Genomic DNA, 19,350 nt, shown 5'->3' on the forward strand with positions numbered 1-19,350 from the left:
TAGTGAGATTCATAGGGATACATTCATACCTGCACAAATTACTTGTTTTGTTTCCCTCCCCACACCTCTTCCCTAGCCCTCTTCTTTCTCCCTGTAGGTAATCCTGAAATTCATAGTGATAATTCAAATGTGTACATAACATTATTTGGTGTTTCCTTCCCCAAACCTCCCTTTTCCTTCCCCTCTTCCCTCCCCTATCCCCCTTTTACTCCCCTCCTGGTCTTTCTCCTTTTCATGAGATGAGGTTCCTTTTCTTTTTCAATTCCAGATATGAGAGAAATTATGAGGCCCCTGATTTTCTTTGTCCAGCTAGTCTCAGCATGATGTTCTCCAGTTTCATCCATTTTTCTGCAAGCGACATAATTTTTTATTTATGAATGAATAAAACTATGTTGGCATATGCCACATTTTCTTGATATGTTTTTCTATTGATAGACATATGGGTTGGTTCCATAACTTGGCTATTGTGAATTGTGCTGTTATAAATATGAATAGGCATGCATCGCTGTAATATTCTGGCCCTAATTCTTTTGGAAAGATTCCAGGGAGTGGTGTAGCTGGGCCATATAGTGGTTTCATTCCTTGTCTTGTGGGGCGCTCCATACTGATTTTCATAGTGATTGTACTAGTGTTTTTAAAAATTTTTTTACATATGCTGGATATTGGTGCTCTCAAAGGAGTAGCTGTCCAAGATTTTCTTTTTCCTATTTTTCAGGCTCTCTTGATGCTCTTGATTTTGTTTTTTCTCTTATGCAGAAGCTTTTTAATTTGATGCAGTTCAATTTATTTATTCTCAGTTTAATTTCCTGACCTTTGGGTTCTTACTGAAGAAGTGCCTGCCAGTGCTTACATGTTGGAGAATTGGCCCTAAGTTTTCTTCTAGTCATTGTGAGGTTTCTGATCTAATTTCTAAATCTTTTATCCATTTTGAATTGACTTTAGTGCAGGGTGAGAGAAAAGGGTTTAGTTTCATTCTTCTATATCTGGGTATCTGGATTTCCCAACCCCATTTGTTGAAAAAGGGTATCTTTTCTCTAGTGTACTTTTGGCTTTTTGTAAAAAAAAAAAAAATCATCTGGTTATAAGTGTAAAAATCTGTCTCTATATTTTCTTTTCTTCTCTCTGTGTGTGTGTGTGTGTGTGTCACACACACACACACACACATACACATGGGATTGAACACAAAGACATTCTATATCTGAGCTACACTCCCAGCCCTATTTTATTTTAAAAGAGTCTCACTAGGTTGACGAGAGTCTCACTACTTCCTGAGGCTGTATTTGAACCTGTGATCCTCCTGTCTCAAGCCTCACAAGTACTGGGATTATAGATGTGTGCCACCACGCCCAGCTTTTGTCTCTACATTTTCTATTCCATTGGTTAATGAATTTGTTTCCATGCTGTTTTGTTACTGTAGCTTTGTAATATGGTTTTTATATGAAGTATTATGATGCCTTCTGCATTGTTCTTGTTGCTCAGAATTGCTTTGACTATTCTGAGTTTTTATTCTTCCATTTAAATTTATGGATTTTTTATAATTCTGTGAAAAATGTCATTGGTATTTTGACAGAGGTTGCATTGAATCTGTCAAATTGCTTTTGATAGTATGGCTATTTTGACAATATTTATTCTGCTTACCCATGAAAAGAGTTATTCTTTTCCTCAGTATTCTATATTTTTTAAATAAAGGTCCTTCATTTCCTTGGTTAATTTTTAGGTGTTTTGTTTTTTGAGGCTATTGTGTCGGGGATTGTTTTCCAGATTTTTTTTCTCCAGTGGATTTGCTATTGGTATATAGAAAAGCTATTGATTTTTTTCTAAGTTAATTTTGTATCTGCTACTTTGGAAATTTTGTTTATTAGCTTTCGAAGTCTCTGGTTGAGTTTTTTGTTACTTCTAAGTTTAGGATCATTTCATCTGCAAACAGATCGTTTCACTTCTTTCCCTGTATGTATCCCTTTAATCTTCTCCTCTTGCTTACTTACTCAGGCTAAAAGATAGTATATTTATTATATTTTAGTTCAAAATATTTTCCAATTTTTGTTACTTGTATTTTATATTTTAGTTTAATTGTTGCTTAAGTTATTGCTTAGTTTTTTAAAATATGGGAGATTTCCTAATAATGTTTATTTATTTCTATTTTAATTCCATAATGATCTGAAAACATAACTTGAATTCAAATACTGTGGGGCAGGGGTACTAGAAACAGAACCCAAGAATGTTCTACCTTTGAGCTATTCCAGCCCTATTTTATTTTTCATTTTGAAACAGGATCTGGCTAATGTGCCAAGGCTGGCTTCAAAGCTGTAATCCTTCTGTCTCAGCCTCCCAAGTCCTGGGAGAAATCATTATTTTAAAATTTATTGAGATTGTTTTCATGAGCCACCCTGTGTCAGTTTTAATAACTGTCTTATATGTATTTGAACAAAGCTATGTAGCTTTCTTCAAGATTGTTCATTGTGTTGCTTAAATCTTGGGTCTCATTAATTTATTTGCTCTTTCTGTTACTATAAGAGAGATGCTTAACAAATCTGCACATATGTTAAGTTTCCCAGTGTCTATTTTCCCTTTTGAGTTGTTGATTTTAGCTCTTATAGGTTTTTTCATTTTGTTTTATTTTGTTTTGTTTGGGGCAGTACTGGGGTTGGAACCCAGGGGCATTCTGCCTTCGAGCTATGCCCCAGCCCTATTTTTTTTCTTTATTTTTTAAATATGTGTTTATTGGTGCAGTCATACATCTTAATGGAATTAAAAAAATATTGTGGAGATATACATACACATATCACCCAATTAGCCCTTATCCAATCCCCATCCTGTTCCCTCCCCCTCCCTCCTTCCCATGCTTGATTTAGTGATTGACTTTGATAAGGTTTTTTGTTTTTGTTTTGTTTTGTTTTTGGTGATACTAGGGATAAAACCCAGGGGCCTTCTACCCCCGTGTTACACTCCCAGACTTATTTTATATTTTATTTGGAAATGTGGTCTCTTAAACCAGCTGAGGCTGGCTTTGAACCTGCTCAATCCTCCTGTCTCAGCCTCCCAAGTGTGGGGATTACAAGCGTGCGCCACCACGCCCTGCTGATGTGTTTGTTAAGTACATCATGTGCTTTAAAGAGTTTCCATCTTCCCCCTCCCATCCCCTTAGATAGGTCACCTTCATTGCTCCTCTCTAGGGTCCCTTCTTCATTGAGAATTCCTCCTTTTACCCATTTCTTTCTAGTTTTTGCATATTAGGGAAAGCATCTTTATTCTTTATTTTGAAACAGGGTCTCACTGAGTTGCAAAGGGCTTCACTAAGTAGCTGAGGCTGGTCACAAACCTGTGATTCTCTTGTCTCAGCCTCCCAAGTACTAGGATTATAAGAATTCACCACCATACCTGCCTTAAAATACTTTAGAAAATTGTCCAATTGACAAGTCATAATTAAATACAGCTGTGTAGTATAATGAGGTATTTTGATATGCAGATACAATGTGGCATGACTAAATCAAGGTAACCAGCATACCTACTAGCTTTCCTGCTCACTTGTATCTCTGGAATTTTGCTTTGTTTATTAAAGATTTTGTTTTTGAGACATTGGAATTTGCTCTCTTATTTTAAAATATAACATACTTGACCATGGTTATCCCGCTATACAGCAGATCTCAAAAGCTATCTAAAACTGTCTAGAACTATTTTCTCTTTAAGAATTTCTCATCCCCACCATTTCAAGATTCTAGTAACCTCCATTCTGCTTTCTACCTCTATGAGTTTAACCTTCTTACCTAAGGTAAGAGCTTATATGCGATCCACATATATGTGAGACCATGATGTGTTTGTCTTTGAGTGTCTTGCTCATTTTACTTCCTGTAATATCCACCAAATTCTTCCATGCTGTCAGGAATGAGAGGGTTTCTGCCCATTATAGAGCAGAAAAATAATTCCATTGTTGTGTCACATTTATCACATTTTCTTTAAACATTCATGAATTGGTAGACACATTTTTTCCATATCTGGGCTACTGTGAATAGTAGTACAATGTATTTATTAGTTCTCAACAATTTGATTTCCTTTGGGTGTACAATATACCTAAAATGGAGATTATCGGATCATTCAGTGGAGTTTTTGTTGTTGTTGTTGTTGTTGTTTCAGCACTAGAGATGGAACCTCCCTACCCACCAGGTCATGCTACCTTCGAGCTACATCCCCAGCCCTATTTTTTTATTTTTTTATTTTATTTTATTTTATTTTTTGTGGTTCTGGGGCTAGAACCCTCTGAGCTATTCCCCCTGCCCTCTTTCTTTTCTTTTCTTTTCTTTTCTTTCTTTCTTTCTCTCTCTCTTTCTTTCTCTTTCTTTCTTTCTTTCTTTCTTTCTTTCTTTCTTTCTTTCTTTCTTTCTTTCTTTCTTTCTTTCTTTCTTTCTTTCTTTCTTTCTTTCGGTGGTACTGGGGTTCCTGGAAGCCCAGATCTGTTTTATACTTTTTATTTGGAAACAGGGTCTCTTAAGCCAGCGCAGCTGGCTTCGAACCTGCATGATCCTCCTGTCTCCGCCTCCCAAGCGCGGGAATTATAAAGGTGCGCCACCACGCCTGGCCTTTTTTCTTTATTTTGAAACAGGGTCTCACTGAGTTGCGAAGGGCCTCATTAAGTAGCTGAGGCTGTCCGTGAACCGCGTTCCTCTGGTCTCAGCCTCCTGAATGCTGGGATAACAAGCGTGCACCACCACGCCTGGCTATTTATTTTTGAAAGGGTCTCAGTGAGTTGCCAAAGACCTCACTAAGTCGCTGAGCCTGTCCGCAAATTGCGATCCTCCTGTCTCAGCCTTCCAAATGTTGAGATTACAAGTTTTAATTTTATTTTATAAAGTGTTATAAGTAACATGACAGTTCATAGATAATAATTTTATGGTAACAAATTTTAATTTCTGTGGATTATAACATGAATATGTACTAAATATTATAATTTTCTGCTAATTGGAGTATTGAGCAGCTAGAAATTCATGACTAGAGTTTGCTAAATTTATCTCGTCATTGAAAATGAGGATCCTGATTCAACACAATAATTATATAAGGGCTTTCTACATAATTGAACACATGGTGAATATCAGTCCTCTGTAGTATGCAACTGAGATTATATATATATATTTTATACTGTCTCATTCTTCTATATAAGGAAATAAACATTTGAGAATTTGAGACTAAAACAATTGTGTGTGTGTGTGTGTGTGTGTGTGTGTGTGTAGTACTGGTGATTGAACCCCAGGGGCATTCTATATCTGAGCTACACCCCCAGCCCTATTTTTTTGTTTTGAAAAAGGGTCTTACTAAGTAACTGAGACTGGCCATGAACCTGCAATCCTCCTGTCTCATCCTCCCAAGTACTGGGATTAGAAGCACGGGACACCACAGCCAGCTTTTGAAGCAACTTATAAAACATAGTACATTGCTGTAGACTTAGATTGAAGCAGAGAAATAATAACTTTGTATTGCTGACTAGCATATAAAGGAAAGCTACTTATATTTTATTAAGATGCTAAAAGTATTTAAAACATTGACTTGTCTTCTAATTAATAACTTTATAATAATAATGGTAGTAGCTAACATTCCATGATTTCACTGAAGTAAACTTCCAAGTATACAAATACTTGGCTAGGTATTACTAATCCTATGAAGTACCTAACATCAGTGATTAATTTTTAAGTTTCCAAGTATTGTACAAATATGAATTCACTTAATTTTCTACTCATTCCTATGAAATAGGTGTCATTAATATTTCTAACTTGTAAATGTGGATTCTAGGCTTCATGTACATTGGGACCAAACTAATTTTTTTTCTTGATGGTCTTCTTTTAGGATATGATGACACCTATAAACTTGGGGAAAAAGACTATTTATTTAGTTTCATTCTTTGAAGGCTTACAACGCATCATTTTATTTACTGAAGATCCAAGGGTGTTTAAAGCAACGTATGAAAGTGAGAAAGCAGAGTTAGCAGAGCAAGAAATTGCATTGTCTTTACAAGATGTTGGAATTTCTCTTGTCAATAATTACACAAAGCAAGAAGTGGCCTATATAGGCATTACAAGGTTAGATATGTTAACTTTTGGGTAAATTTAATCAGTTCTTAATTATTAAAAAATGATGATTGTAAACTCTAAAATTATTTATTTAGTTTTTGTATTTCAAATTGTGATCAGTACTAAGGTAATTCTAATTTCCAAGTTCATTTAAGGTCTTTTGCCTTTTGATATAAAATTAGCAAATATCAAATTTATAATCTTTATATTATGTTTTTAATCCTCCCTGTGCTCTCATAAGATAGATTTATTTAACTAGCAAAAGTATATTTCATTTAATGTCATAAAAGTTGCTTGTCTGTTACCATTTACCACAGTGAAGAGTATATCCCATAAATAGTTGTTGGAGGGCTAAAGACTGTAACTTTCTAATTTGACCATGTAACTTTATATCTAGTAAGAGTGTATAGTATTTATCTTTTCCCACTTAAGACTTTACTGGTAAAGTTCTGATCTCTCCCTTTTATCCTTATTATTTTTATTTATAAACAAATTAGAATTAATTTGTATATATTAATGTCTTAATGTGAGAGCGTTTCTTCCATATAAAGGATAATACAGCTTTAATCTTTTGCTTGAGTTAAACTCCCAAGTATATATGAAAGGTATTTATATGATGCACATTTGAATGTTGTTTCTATATAAATTAAATGTCACTGACCTCTCATTGACTGGGATAAATGTTGTTTTTAAAAGTATATTAAAAGCTATTTTCTTAGAAATTGTTATTTCTAAAAAAATTGAAGTTTTTGTTATTTAAATAAAAAGGTCAAGTAGATAGCAGGTTTTACAGCTGTTGTACCTATCATGTGTTATCTCCTATGCAAAGTGATGTGAATGCAAAAATGAATAATACATGGTCTCTACCTCTTATTTATTAAGTGAATACTTACTAAAATTAAGTAAATATGTCAATAAACAGTCAAGTACTTTCAGAGGAGAGATTTTTATTATAAAATACGTTATGCATATTATATTTTATATACTTATTTAATATAAATATATACATACTTATATATTTATTACAATATGCACCAATGAGTGGTGAGTTTCATTGTGGCATATATCTATACATGCATGTAACATAATTTAACCAGTTTTACTCTTATTACCTCCCTTACTTTTCCTTCTTTCTCTCAAAGGGTAGTTTTTATTCCAAAGGTAGCTCTTTAAACGGTTTCATTTAGTGCACTTAGATTTTTTTTCATTCACATGCTCTCCTACATTACTGGCTTATATTTTCTCTTTCCTTAAATCACCATTCTCTCTCTTAGTTCACTACCTCGCATCCCATTTCACTGAAAAATTGAAGCTATCAAAAGCAAACTTCAGAGCCACCTCATTATCCTTCAGATCACAACTCTTAACCTCGCAGCATTTGCAGCTGCATGCTGTACCAAGACACATATCTGGCATTGGAATGGGTGTATTGTATGTGTTCCTGTGGAAGCATATTTTTCTAGTTGGTACCATATTTCTTTTGTTTCTTGAGGATGTTGATCCAGCAAGTGTCTTCTTCCCTTCCTAAGTCTATGACTTCAGTCTCTCTAGTGAATTATTCCCATTAGTTACTTCTCTTAACAGTTTTGTGGTACTGGGAATTGAACCCAGGGGCATTTTATCTTCATTTTATGCACCAAGCCCAATTTTTTTTTTTTTTTGAAACAGGGTCTCGCTAAGTTACATAGGATAACGCCTCTCCAAGTTGCTGAGACTTATCTTGAACCTGAGATCTTCCTGTCTCAGCCTCTTAAGTACTGGGACTATAGGATGTGCCACCATGCCTGAATTACTTCTCTCAATGTTAAAAATAAATTTTAGGCCGGGTGTGGTGGCGCACGCTTGTAATCCCTGGACTTGGGAGGTGGAGATAGGAGAATCGCGCAGTTTTGAAGCCAGCCTTGCTTGCTTAAGAGACCCTGTTCCAAATAAAAAAAATAAAATAGGTCTGGGTGTGTAGCCTTAGAAGGGTTCCATCCCCAATACCACCAAAAAATAAAATAAAATAAAATAAATTTTAGGAGTGTGTGTGTGTGTGTGTGTGTGTGTGTGTGTGTGTGTCTTGAGCCCACTTTCCCTCTACCTACTTATTACCAATGTTTTTTATTTCCCTTTATAGCCAAAGTCCTCAAATCATTGTCTGTTTCAAAAGGGTTTAATGTATTTACTCTCACCAGTTCTGTTTCATCCATATTTTCTTTAACCACTCCATGCAGAGTTTGCTTTTTAACACATATCCCTCCTTTTTCTTTTTTTAATCATCCCCCCACCATGGTATTGAGGATTGAACCCCAGGGGCATTCTGCTTCCAAGCTGTACCCTAGGCCTTTTATTTTCTGTTTTAAAACAGAGCCTGGCTAAGTTAGTGCTGGCCTCAATCGTGTGATCCTTCTGTCTTAGCCTCCCAATTACTGGGATTATAGGAGTTTATCACTTCACCCAGTCAGATCCCTCCTTGATGTAGTTTTGTTCATTAACCTTCCAGGATACCTTATCATCTTGGTTTTTCTTCCTATCTCAGCATCTAGAAACTCATTATTTGCTTCTTTGTCTCCCCTCAGTTTCTTATATATAGTGTTCTGAGCCTCTTAGGTTTTGGCATCCTCTTGTCTGTTTTACTTTTTATGATTTTAAATGTTCTAGATATGCCCCAATTTTCTGTATAAATACATATTTCTTCAGCCAGATTTATCTTCAAGCTCTGGACTTGTATATCCAATTGCCTAGGCAAATCTGCTCAGATGTCTAAGAGAATTTTTAAACTTCATTTGTGTAACCAAAGTCTTAATTTTCTCCTCTTACCAAAACCTGCTTCCTAATGGAAATTGTCCATCTCTTAGTTGCCTAGTCCAGGGACTTTGGAGTCCACTATGATTTTTATATTTATTGCATACCCCACATCTATTTCATCAAAAAAAGTTCTGTGCTGGCTTTGCCTTCAGAATACACGTAGGATCTGACCACTTTCTATTACCTGTTACCACCTTACTCTGAACCAGTACCATTCCTCAACTGCTTACTGTGTTAACACCTAGCAGGTTTTCCTGCATGTTTGCTTGGCTCTCTTTTTCTTCTCTCCACTCTCAACACATGATGTATTCTCAAAGTGTAAGTCATAGCATGTTGCTAATCTTCTTAGAACCTTTCAGTGGTTCCCATCTCCCTCAGGATAAATTCAGAGTATTTGTGATATCCTACAAGGCTTTACATTGTTTGGCCTCCAGCTGACTGACTTCGACTTCTTTTCTTAACATATAGCTCCCGCCAATCTCCTTGTTCTGACACCCTATTTCAAAAATTATAATTATTTTTTTTTAATGGCTAGGGGTATAGCTCAAAGGTAGAATGCCCCTAGACTTAGTCCCTAGTACCAAAAAAGAAAAAAAAAAAAGATGATTATAAACTAACACTATGATATTTGCTTCATATGTAAGTTCTGATGTAGTTTGGGAGACAAAGCCCAAGAAAAAGGCAAGATGGAAGCCAATGAGTATAAAGCACACAGAGAAGCTGGAGAAAGAATTTAAGGAGTATACCGAATCTTCACCCTCAGAAGATAAGGTTATTGATTTGGACACTAACATTCCGGTAAATTTTTAAAGTACTGATTGACGTTTTAATTTTTATCTGATGTAGTTTGAAATACTAGTGAACTTTAAGGAAAATCTGGCTTTCTTACAAAATGAATTGAATATGATTCTAACACATACATCATATTAAATATTTTAGAGGTTGGCTCTATGTATTAAGGTACTAGGCACTTATTATTCTTTTGGAAGAAACCAAATTTGTTTTATTTATTTTTATTTTCTAGAATTTAATTTTTTTATTCTGTAAATTGTAATATATGAATATAAAAGTGATAAATCTAACCTTATAAAGAGTTGTATGGTATTTATGAAAATTTTATGTCTACAAGGTATAAAGATCCAAATCTAAACCTACTCGAATATTTAGCCTACTACTTTAATTTGTATTATCTTAAGTTTTGGGATATAAACTTCTAATTTTAATTGATTATGGAAACTAGATACTCTGTGTTGCCTTTTTTTTTTTTTGATGAGGTTATATTTTCCAGGTTCGCTTAACACCTAATGGTAATAATATGAAAATTTTGCAACCACATGTAGTAGCTATACGAAGGAATTATCTTCCAGCATTAAAAGTGGAATATAGCACATCTACTCATCAGTCATCATTTAGAATTCAGATTTACAGGATACAGGTAAGTTTGTATAACACTGAGCATAATCAGAAACAAGACTATATTCCCATGGTCTGCTTATCTAGTACAAAGCCCAAAGAAGCAGGTAAGATGGTAGTCACTGAGTGTAAAGTGCTGAGGAGCTGGAGAAAGAATTTAAGGTATATGTTGAATCTTCATCTCTTATCTCAGTTTCAGTGTTGGACTAGACTTTTGATTCCCTCTACTTCTTAAATCCTATTGTGCTAGTCAGATTGTCTAACTGACATGCTATATACTGATTTTTTTTTTTAGATCCAAAACCAGATTCATGGTGCTATCTTTCCATTCGTGTTTTATCCTATTAAACCTCCAAAGTCTGTCACAATGGACTCAGGTTGGTTTTTATTTTTAGATTACCTTTAAAAAAAAAAAACACTTGTTTTATCTATTTGGTTTATTTTACTATAAAAAAATTGAAATTAGACTACTCTAAGATTCAGTTTCTGTAGGATCACTAGAAAATTAAAATGCTTGAAAAATGACCAGCATATATTCAGTTACAAAACTTTAAGTGGATTCTAAAGAAAGAAAAGATCAATTATTAATAGATACTTAAATTTTTAGAAATATTCATTTATAAAACGAAATAACCTATAAACCTGTGACTTAAAAACTATTAGGAACTTTGAATAAACAATGAGGAAGTTCAAATTCAAAGTGTTTTCTGATAGGGGAAATTATCTCTGTGTTCTACATAGGAAAATAGCTGGTACCCTTTCTTCTGTCCTTTTCTTTGTCTCCTCCTTTGTTCTTTCTTACCTCTCCTTCGTTTCCCCACTTTTTCTTCACCCACACCCCCTATTCCACCTCTCTCTCTCTCTCTCTCTCTTTGGTTTCCCATCCCAGACCTCCACACCACCAGCTCTAATCACATAGGGCACTCTTGAAAGAGTTTTAATTACTGTACATGCTTACACCCCTCCACCTAGAACTCTGGCAAGACCCTAGAATATGTTTTCACAGTCTTCCTGATGATTCTACTGCATATTTCTAATTTAAAATCACTAATTTTTAAAATTAATTATCCTAAGCTGGGCATGGTGGCTCACACTTGTAATCCCAGCATTCGGGATGCTGAGACCAGAGGATCACGGTTCATGGACAGCCTCAGGTACTTAGTGAGGCCCTCCACAACTTAGTGAGATCCTGTTTCAAAATAAAGAATAAAAAAAAGGGCAGGGGGTATAGCTTGGAGGTCGAATGCCCCTGGGTTCTATCCCCAGACCCGAAAAACAAAATTATCCTTAGAGTAACTTTTAAAAACAAAGTCCTGGAATCTGAAATTAAGATTGTAATGGACTTTGCAAATATCAGTAATTTTAATTGATGACTTGATTTTCCATTATAATGTGTATTAAATGAGAAGAAAATTATTGTCTTTGGCTTAAAGATTACTCATTTATGACATTGACAGCACCGAAGCCCTTCACAGACATGAGCATCGTCATGAGATCTGCAGGACATTCCCAGATATCACGTATTAAGTAAGCATCTTTATGTACTACTTATATGTTTAATGTTTTGATTTGCTATATGAATTATTTGAACTCTTGAAAAATTCAGGTAATTTGAGATTTAAGTATAAGATACAAAATTATTAAGATCAAAGAAAAAACCTACTGATTAAAATCTTTAAAAGTCAGAAGTCTACCGGGTGTGGTGGTGCACGCTTGTAATCCCTGCACTTGGGAGACGGAGACAAGAGGATCACGCAGGTTCAAAGCCAATCACGCTGGCTTAAGAGACCCTGTTTCCAAATTTTAAAAAAGTTAAAATAGGTCTGGGAGTGTAGCCCGGAGGTAGGGTTTCCAGGAACCCCAGTACCACCAAAAAATAAATAAATAAATAAATAAATCAGAAGGCTCGCCAGGTGTGGTGGCACACGCTTGTAATTCCAGTACTTGGGAGGCTGAGACAGGAGGATCAGGGTTCACAGCCAGCCTCAGCTACTTAAGGAGGCCCTCCGCAGCTGAGTGAGACCCTGTTTCAAAATAAAGAATAAAATTGGGCTGAGGATGTAGCACAGAGATAATATGCCCCTGAGTTTAATCTTCAGACTGCAAAAAAAAAAAAAAAAAAGTCAGAAGGCTCTGGATAAAATACACCTGTCTATGAACAATAGTTGTTTCTAAAACTCAGGTATATTTTGTGTGTATATTTGTTTACTTTTTAAAGTCATGACCATAGATTGTTTAAAAACAAGGAAAAATGGGAAAACATAATCTTTGTAAATCAATTCTCCACTCATCCCAAAAATAGCACATGAACAGAACCATCCATCTGTGTGATATTCCCTTATTTTGTTCCCCCAAGTCATCACTAACATAAGCTTTCTTTATCACCTTGCTTTATCATGTATATGTACCTAAACATTATGGATTTTAGCTTTTAATTTTTTCTAATTTTCTAAAAAATCTTCAAAATGTAGATAGACTCCTGGTGTTTCTTCTTAAAACAAAAGTTCTACCAAAACATTGATTTTGTTGTATGTAGCTATGGTTTATTAATAAATAACACTACTGTATTACTACCTCCCACAGTTTACTTAGCCTTTTCATCTCATAGCTGTTTTCATATTTAGACTTTATTGCTATTAAAAACAGTGTTGCCATGATATATTTTTATTCTTCTTAGTGAGAAGTCTTAAATTCTATAGTTCTAATATTTATCTAATACTTTGTTCTTATTTACTTTGCTTAATGCGGTTGATAACTTTTCAGTGTGCTCTACTTTGTAATATAGGTATTTCAAAGTTTTGATTCAAGAAATGGATCTCAGGTTAGATCTTGGATTTGTCTATGCTTTAGCAGACCTTATTACAGAAGCTGAGGTGGCTGAAAAAACAGAGGTAAGACTTACAATACTAGCACTAGCATGATGAGAAGGCGTAAGGAAAGAATAGGGCTTAAATATTACATCAGAAAGCTTTAAAGATATTAAATAGTTTTGTTCAACTTTAAAAGTATAATTTTTAAATCTTTTTTAGTTAATATATTGGTAGAAATCTTATCTTTAGATGATAGAAGATGGAAATAAGACAAAGTGACTCTTTACCACAAAAGGGTTTAGTCTAAATAGTAGAGGGAAGAGGATAACGGTTAAGATCACTTTTTTCCTTTTATTTTTTCTGGGTTACTTTTGCTTTGGTTTTGCATTTATTAATAATTTAGAAATTTGGGATATGACAGGATATTTAATGAGAGAAGGGGTAAAGCAAGTTATTAAAAGGTACTTTTTCTTGGTGACTATTTGAAAGAGTACAAAATCACAGGTTGATCAGATATACTCCAGAGAGGTTGCCCTCATTGAATTCTTAAAGACAGTTTCATGGAGAAAGACAGAACTTTTTTCTCCTTAACAACTTGTTGAAATATACTTTACATACTCTTCATTTCACAATATACATTTCAGTGTTTTTAATATGTTCACAAAGTTGTACAACATCACAACTGTTTAATTTCTGAACTTTTTCATAGCTCCCAAATGAATGCCTTAGTTTTATGTAACCACTCTTCAACTTTCTGCCTCTGTAAACTTTTCTAATCTGAACATTTGTCATGTCCTGCCCCCTACTGCATTGAACCCAGGGGCATTCTGCCTCTGAGCTACATCCCCAACCCTGTTTTATTCTTTATTTTGAAACAAGTCTCACTAAGTTGCAGAGGGCCTCAAGGCCTTACTAAACTGAGGCTGGCTGTGAACTTGCTGTCCTCCTATCTCAGCCTCCCAGGTACTGGGATTATATGTGTAACTACCATGCCTGAAAAGTATCACATTTTACACATGAAATGTATACTGTAGTCTTTAGTGGAGAGCTTCTTTCACTTAGCATAATGTTTTTAAGATTCATCTGTGTTGTAACATGGTCAAACAGTATTGCATTATATATATATATATGCCACATTTTGTCTGACCATCATAAAGTAATGGATATTTGAAATTTTCCACATTTTTACTATTATGTATAGTATTATGAATATTTGTGTATGTAAGTTTTTATGTGGTGGATATATGTTGTTATTTCTCTGGGATGTATACCTAGGAGTGGAATTGCTAGGCCACAGGACAACTGTATGTAGTCATTTTAAAACTGCAGTGAGAGGTAGAGGCACATGCTTGTAATACCAGCATTTGGGAGGCTGAGACAGGAGAATTGCAGTTCGTGGACAGCCTCAGCTACTTAATGAGGCCATTTGCAATTCAGTGAGACCCTGTTTCCAAATAAAAGAATAAAAAATAGGGCTGGGTTGTGAAGCTCAGAGGTAGAATGCCCCTGGGTTCCATCCCCGGTACCGCAAAAAAAAAAAAAAAAAAAAAAACAGAAAAAAAACTGCAGGTCTTCTAAAGGTGCTCCACCATTTTCTTTCTTTCTTTCTTTCTTTCTTTCTTTCTTTCTTTCTTTCTTTCTTTCTTTCTTTCTTTCTTTCTTTCTTTCTTCTTGGTCGTACTGGGGTTCCTGGAAGCCCTTCTACCTCCGGGATATACTCCCACGGGCTACACTCCCAGACCTATTTTTTTTACCTTTTTATTTGGAAACAGGGTCTCTTAAGCTAGCAAGGCTGGCTCCGAACCAGCGCGATCCTCCTGTCTCCGCCTCCCAAGTGCGGGGATTACAAGCGTGCGCCATCACGCCTGGCCGCTCCGCCATTTTCATTCTTATCTGATTTCTCCATATTCTCTCCAACAGTTATTATTCCCTGTGTTTTTTATTGGCCATCATAGTGGATATGATTTTGATTTAAAATTACCTAATATCTAATAATGTTAAACAATTTTTGATGTGTTAATTAGCCATTTGTTTGTCTTCGATGGAAAATTCCCCATCATATCTTTTGACTATTACTTAATGAATTATTTGTTATCAATGGTTTTTATGTATTTTAGATGCCAGTTACTTATTAGATAGGTGATTTTAAATATTTTTCTATCTTATGTGTCATCTTCTTATTTTCCTGCTGTCTTTTGAAGCAGACCAGGTTTTAATGTTAGTGAAAGATTGTTTTTTCTTTCTTTGCCCATGCTTTTATTGTCATTTCTAAGAATACTTTTCCAAATCCAAGGCCATAGTATTCAGCCTTATGTTTTATTTATTTTTTATTTTTATTTTTATTTATTTATTTTTTTTGGTGGTACTGGGGTTCCTGGAAGCCCTTCTACCTCCGGGCTACACTCCCAGACTTTTTTATTTTTGGAAACAGGGTCTCTTAAGCCAGTGCGGCTGGCTTCGAACCTGCACGATTCTCCTGTCTCCGCCTCCCAAGCGCCGGGATTACAAGCGTGCGCCGCCACGCACGGCCAGCCTTATGTTTTAAAACTTATAAAATTTTAGCCGGGCATGGCGGCGCACGCTTGTAATCCCGGCGCTTGGGAGACGAGACAGGAGGATTGCGCAGGTTCGAAGCCAGCCGCACTGGCTTAAGAGACCCTGTTTCCAAAATAAAAAAGTATAAAAATAGGTCTGGGAGTGTAGAAAGGCTTCCAGGAACCCCAGTACCACCAAAAAAAAAAAAAAAAAACTTATACAATTTTAACTCTTATACTTAGGTCTTTGTTCCATTTTGAGTTTATTTTTATATATGGTATGAGATAATGTCCAACTTATTCTTTTTCATGGAGCTATTCATTTGTCCTAGCACCAGTTTTTGAGCCAGGCGTGGTGGCACACAACTGTAAATCCAGCACTTGGAAGCCTGAAACAGCAGGATCACAGGTTTGAGGCCAGTTTCAGCAACTTAGTGAAACCCTCAATAATTCAGCAAGCCCTGTTTCAAAATAAAAAATAAAATAGGGCTGGGGGTGTAGCGTGGCAGTGGAACCCCTCTGAATTCAGCCTTCAGTACCAAAACAAACAAACATAAAGAACCCCAAATTATTCTTTCTCTCGTAGCTATTCAGTTGTCCTAGTATTAGTTTTTATAATGACTGTTCATTGTCCAGTTAAATAGTCTTGTGTCAAAAATCAGTTGACCAGAAATATATTATTTTTATTCCATTGGTCTCTGTCTCTCTTCTGGTGACAGGACTACACTCTCTTGATTACCATTGCTTTGTAGTTCGATTTTGAATTGTGAATCTTCTTACTTTTTTTTCCCCCAAGATTTTTTCCAGTTATAATGAGTCCTTATGCTTCCATAAGGATTTTAAATCAACTTACCAAGTTCTTCAAAGCATTTGATGAGTTTCTGATAATGATGACATTGACTCTATAGATTAGTCCATTAGTGACAGTTTTAAGTCTTTTTTTTTAAAAGCATGAGATGTCTTCCTTTCTTGTTGCTCTTTAATTTCTCTTAGCAGTATTTCAGTGTTTTTAAGAGTATCAGTTTTATACGTACTTGATTAAATTTATTCCTATATACTGTATTATTTTTGATGCATTTTTTTATTGATACACTGTAGTTTCACATCATAATGTGGAACATATTGACAGTGACGTACATTCACATAGTACTTCGTGTACTGTATTATTTTTTATAGAATTATGCATGAAGTTGTTTTCCAAATTACAGTTTGGGATTTCTCATTGGTAGTTTATAGAAATAGATCTGATTATTTTTATATTGGTCTTATTTCTGCAACCTTACTGAAGTCATTTGTTTGCTCTATTTTGCATATTTTCTAGGGTATTTATAAATAAGATCATATCATCTGAGAAGAAAAGGTAGATTGACTTCTTCCTTCTTGATGGGAATTCTTTTTCTTTCCTAATTGCCCTAGGAAATTAGTGAAATATTCAATAGAAGTAAAAGCAGACATCCTGTCTTATTTCTGATCTTAGAGGCAAAACTTTTCCCTAGTCTTTACCCTTAAGTTATGATGTTGCCTGAGTTTTTCTTAGATGTTGATGGTATATTTAACATATATATTTACTTGGTATTATTCTCATACGTGTATATAGCTAAATTTTGTTTCAGTATTTTGTTGATTGTTGTGGTCATATTCATAATAGATATTGATCTGTGGTTTTCTTCTGATATCTTTGGTTTCAGAGTAATAATGGCTTCATAAATTGAGTCAAGAGATATTACTCCTCTTCTGTCTTTTGGAGGAGTTTGTAAGAATTGGTGCTATTAAAATATTTCGTAGAATTCAGCACCTAAGCCATTTGGGCCCAGATTTCCTTTCTGAGTAGTTTTGGGGGATTTTTTTTCTTGTTTTCTGTTTTTTTGTTGTTGTTGTCATTGTTTTGCATTTTTACAAATGTAATCCTTCACTTGGGGATCTCTTATTTGTTCTATTCTTCAGTCATTTTCACTAGATTGTATACTTACAGGAATTTGTCTATTTCTTCTAATTTTTTAATTCATTGATAATAAAATTATTGATAGTTCCTTACACTCTCTTTTATTTCTGTAAGGTCAGTAGTAAAGTTGCTTTCATGGTCTTTTAAAAGAATGAGGTTTTGGTTTCATTGATTTATTTTTCTTGCTATCATTGGCCTCTGTAAAATGCAGTAAAGCAGGTACCAAAATGTGACAAGTAGTTATATGATTGTGTTATATGTTTGTTTAAAGAAACAAACATGCCCAGAATTGTGTTGAGAAAATGGATTAGTGGTCTTTTGAAATAAGATAGATCTATATAGTCACTTGAAGAAAAGGTGGGGGTCTTGTAATGGATTAATAGAAACATAGAAGGTAGGTCTACCAGTTTGTTGGAGGCAGTTGGAACTTTGCTAACAATAAAGATGTGCTTTTTTTTTTTTGTCCTGTGTGTGAGTGTGTGTGTATGTGGGGTTTTTGTTGTTGTTTTCGCGGTATTGGGGATAGAATCCAAAGGCTTTCTACCTCTGAGCTACACCCCCCAGCCTGATTTTTTATTCTTTCTTTTTTTTTTTTTTTAATTGGTAGTACTGGGGTTCCTGGAAGCCCTTCTACCTCTGTGTTACACTTCCAGACCTATTTTATACTTTTTTATTTTTGGAAACAGGGTCTCTTAAGCCAGTGCGGCTGGCTTCGAACCTGCACAATCCTCCTGTCTCTGCCTCCCAAGCGTGGGAATTAAAAGCACCACCACGCCCGGCTATTCTTTTTTTTAATATATATTTTTTATTGAAAGTAAATGGTATACATTTAAACTGTACTTGGTGCCCCTCCCGCATTTTCCCTTACCCCCCCTCCCAACAATGAATGTCCAGGGTAACCATGCTATATTTATAATTTTACGCGTATTCGGAAGTAGCCCCTCATCAATCAAGTTCAGCCTTCTTCCTCTCCTATCTTTCCATTCAAACTTTGCTCAGATTTCTCTTCTATTACCTGGAGTCCCTCTGGTATCCCCAATGTTCCCTACTTTGGGCATTTTAGAGGAAAGATATGTCCCTTCTCTTTCTAGTTTTTCTGATCTCACTTAACATAATGCTCTTTAGGACTTTCCATCTTCTTACAAATGACATGATTTTGTTCTTCTTTATAGCTGAAAAGAATTCCCTTGTATGTATTTCCCATAATTTTGCAATCCATTCATCTGTTGATGGGGACCTGGGTTGGTTCCATATTTTAGCTATTATGAATTGTGCTGCTATGAACATAGGTATGCTTATATTGCTGTAGTTCTCTGATTTCATCCCCTTTGGGAAAATACCCAGGCATGGTAGAGCTGTATCATATTGTGGATCAATTCCCAGTTTTCTTAGGAATCTCCACACAGATCTCCATAGTGGCTGAACTAGTTTGCATTCCCACCAACAGTGTAAAAGAGTTCCTCTTTCCCCACATCCTCGCCAGCATTTGTTGTTATTTGATTTCTTTATGCTTGCCACTCTGACTGGGGTTAGATGGAATCTCAGTGTAGTTTTGATTTGCATCTCCCTGATGGCCAGTGATGTAGAACATCTTTTCATGTATCTATTGGCCATTTGTATCTCTTCTTCTGTAAAGTGTCTATTTAATTCAATTGTCCATTTTTTAATTGGGTTGTTTGTTTTGCGAGTGTAAAGTCTTTTGAGCTCTTTGTAAATTCTGGATATTAGCCCCCTCTCGGAGTGGTGGCTGGTAAAGATCTTCTCCCATTCTGTAGGCTTCCTCTTTAGCTTCTTGATTGTTTCCT

At 35.2% G+C, this 19,350-nt stretch overlaps 1 protein-coding gene across 1 annotated transcript in view; it reads left to right on the forward strand.

Annotated features, from left to right (window-relative positions):
- The window catches only part of VPS13A (vacuolar protein sorting 13 homolog A), a gene marked incomplete at both ends in the record, with an annotated part of 250,174 nt that overhangs the window by 171,270 nt on the left and 59,554 nt on the right, over positions 1 to 19,350 (forward strand). The window contains 6 exon segments of the mRNA XM_080708999.1: positions 5,833 to 6,065; positions 9,491 to 9,644; positions 10,135 to 10,281; positions 10,555 to 10,636; positions 11,717 to 11,786; positions 13,045 to 13,150. Of these exon segments, the coding sequence (XP_080565125.1) occupies positions 5,833 to 6,065; positions 9,491 to 9,644; positions 10,135 to 10,281; positions 10,555 to 10,636; positions 11,717 to 11,786; positions 13,045 to 13,150 (792 nt within the window).

Source organism: Muscardinus avellanarius (genome assembly GCF_963383645.1).
Source record: "Muscardinus avellanarius genome assembly, chromosome: 13".
NCBI classification, from domain to species: domain Eukaryota; kingdom Metazoa; phylum Chordata; class Mammalia; order Rodentia; family Gliridae; genus Muscardinus; species Muscardinus avellanarius.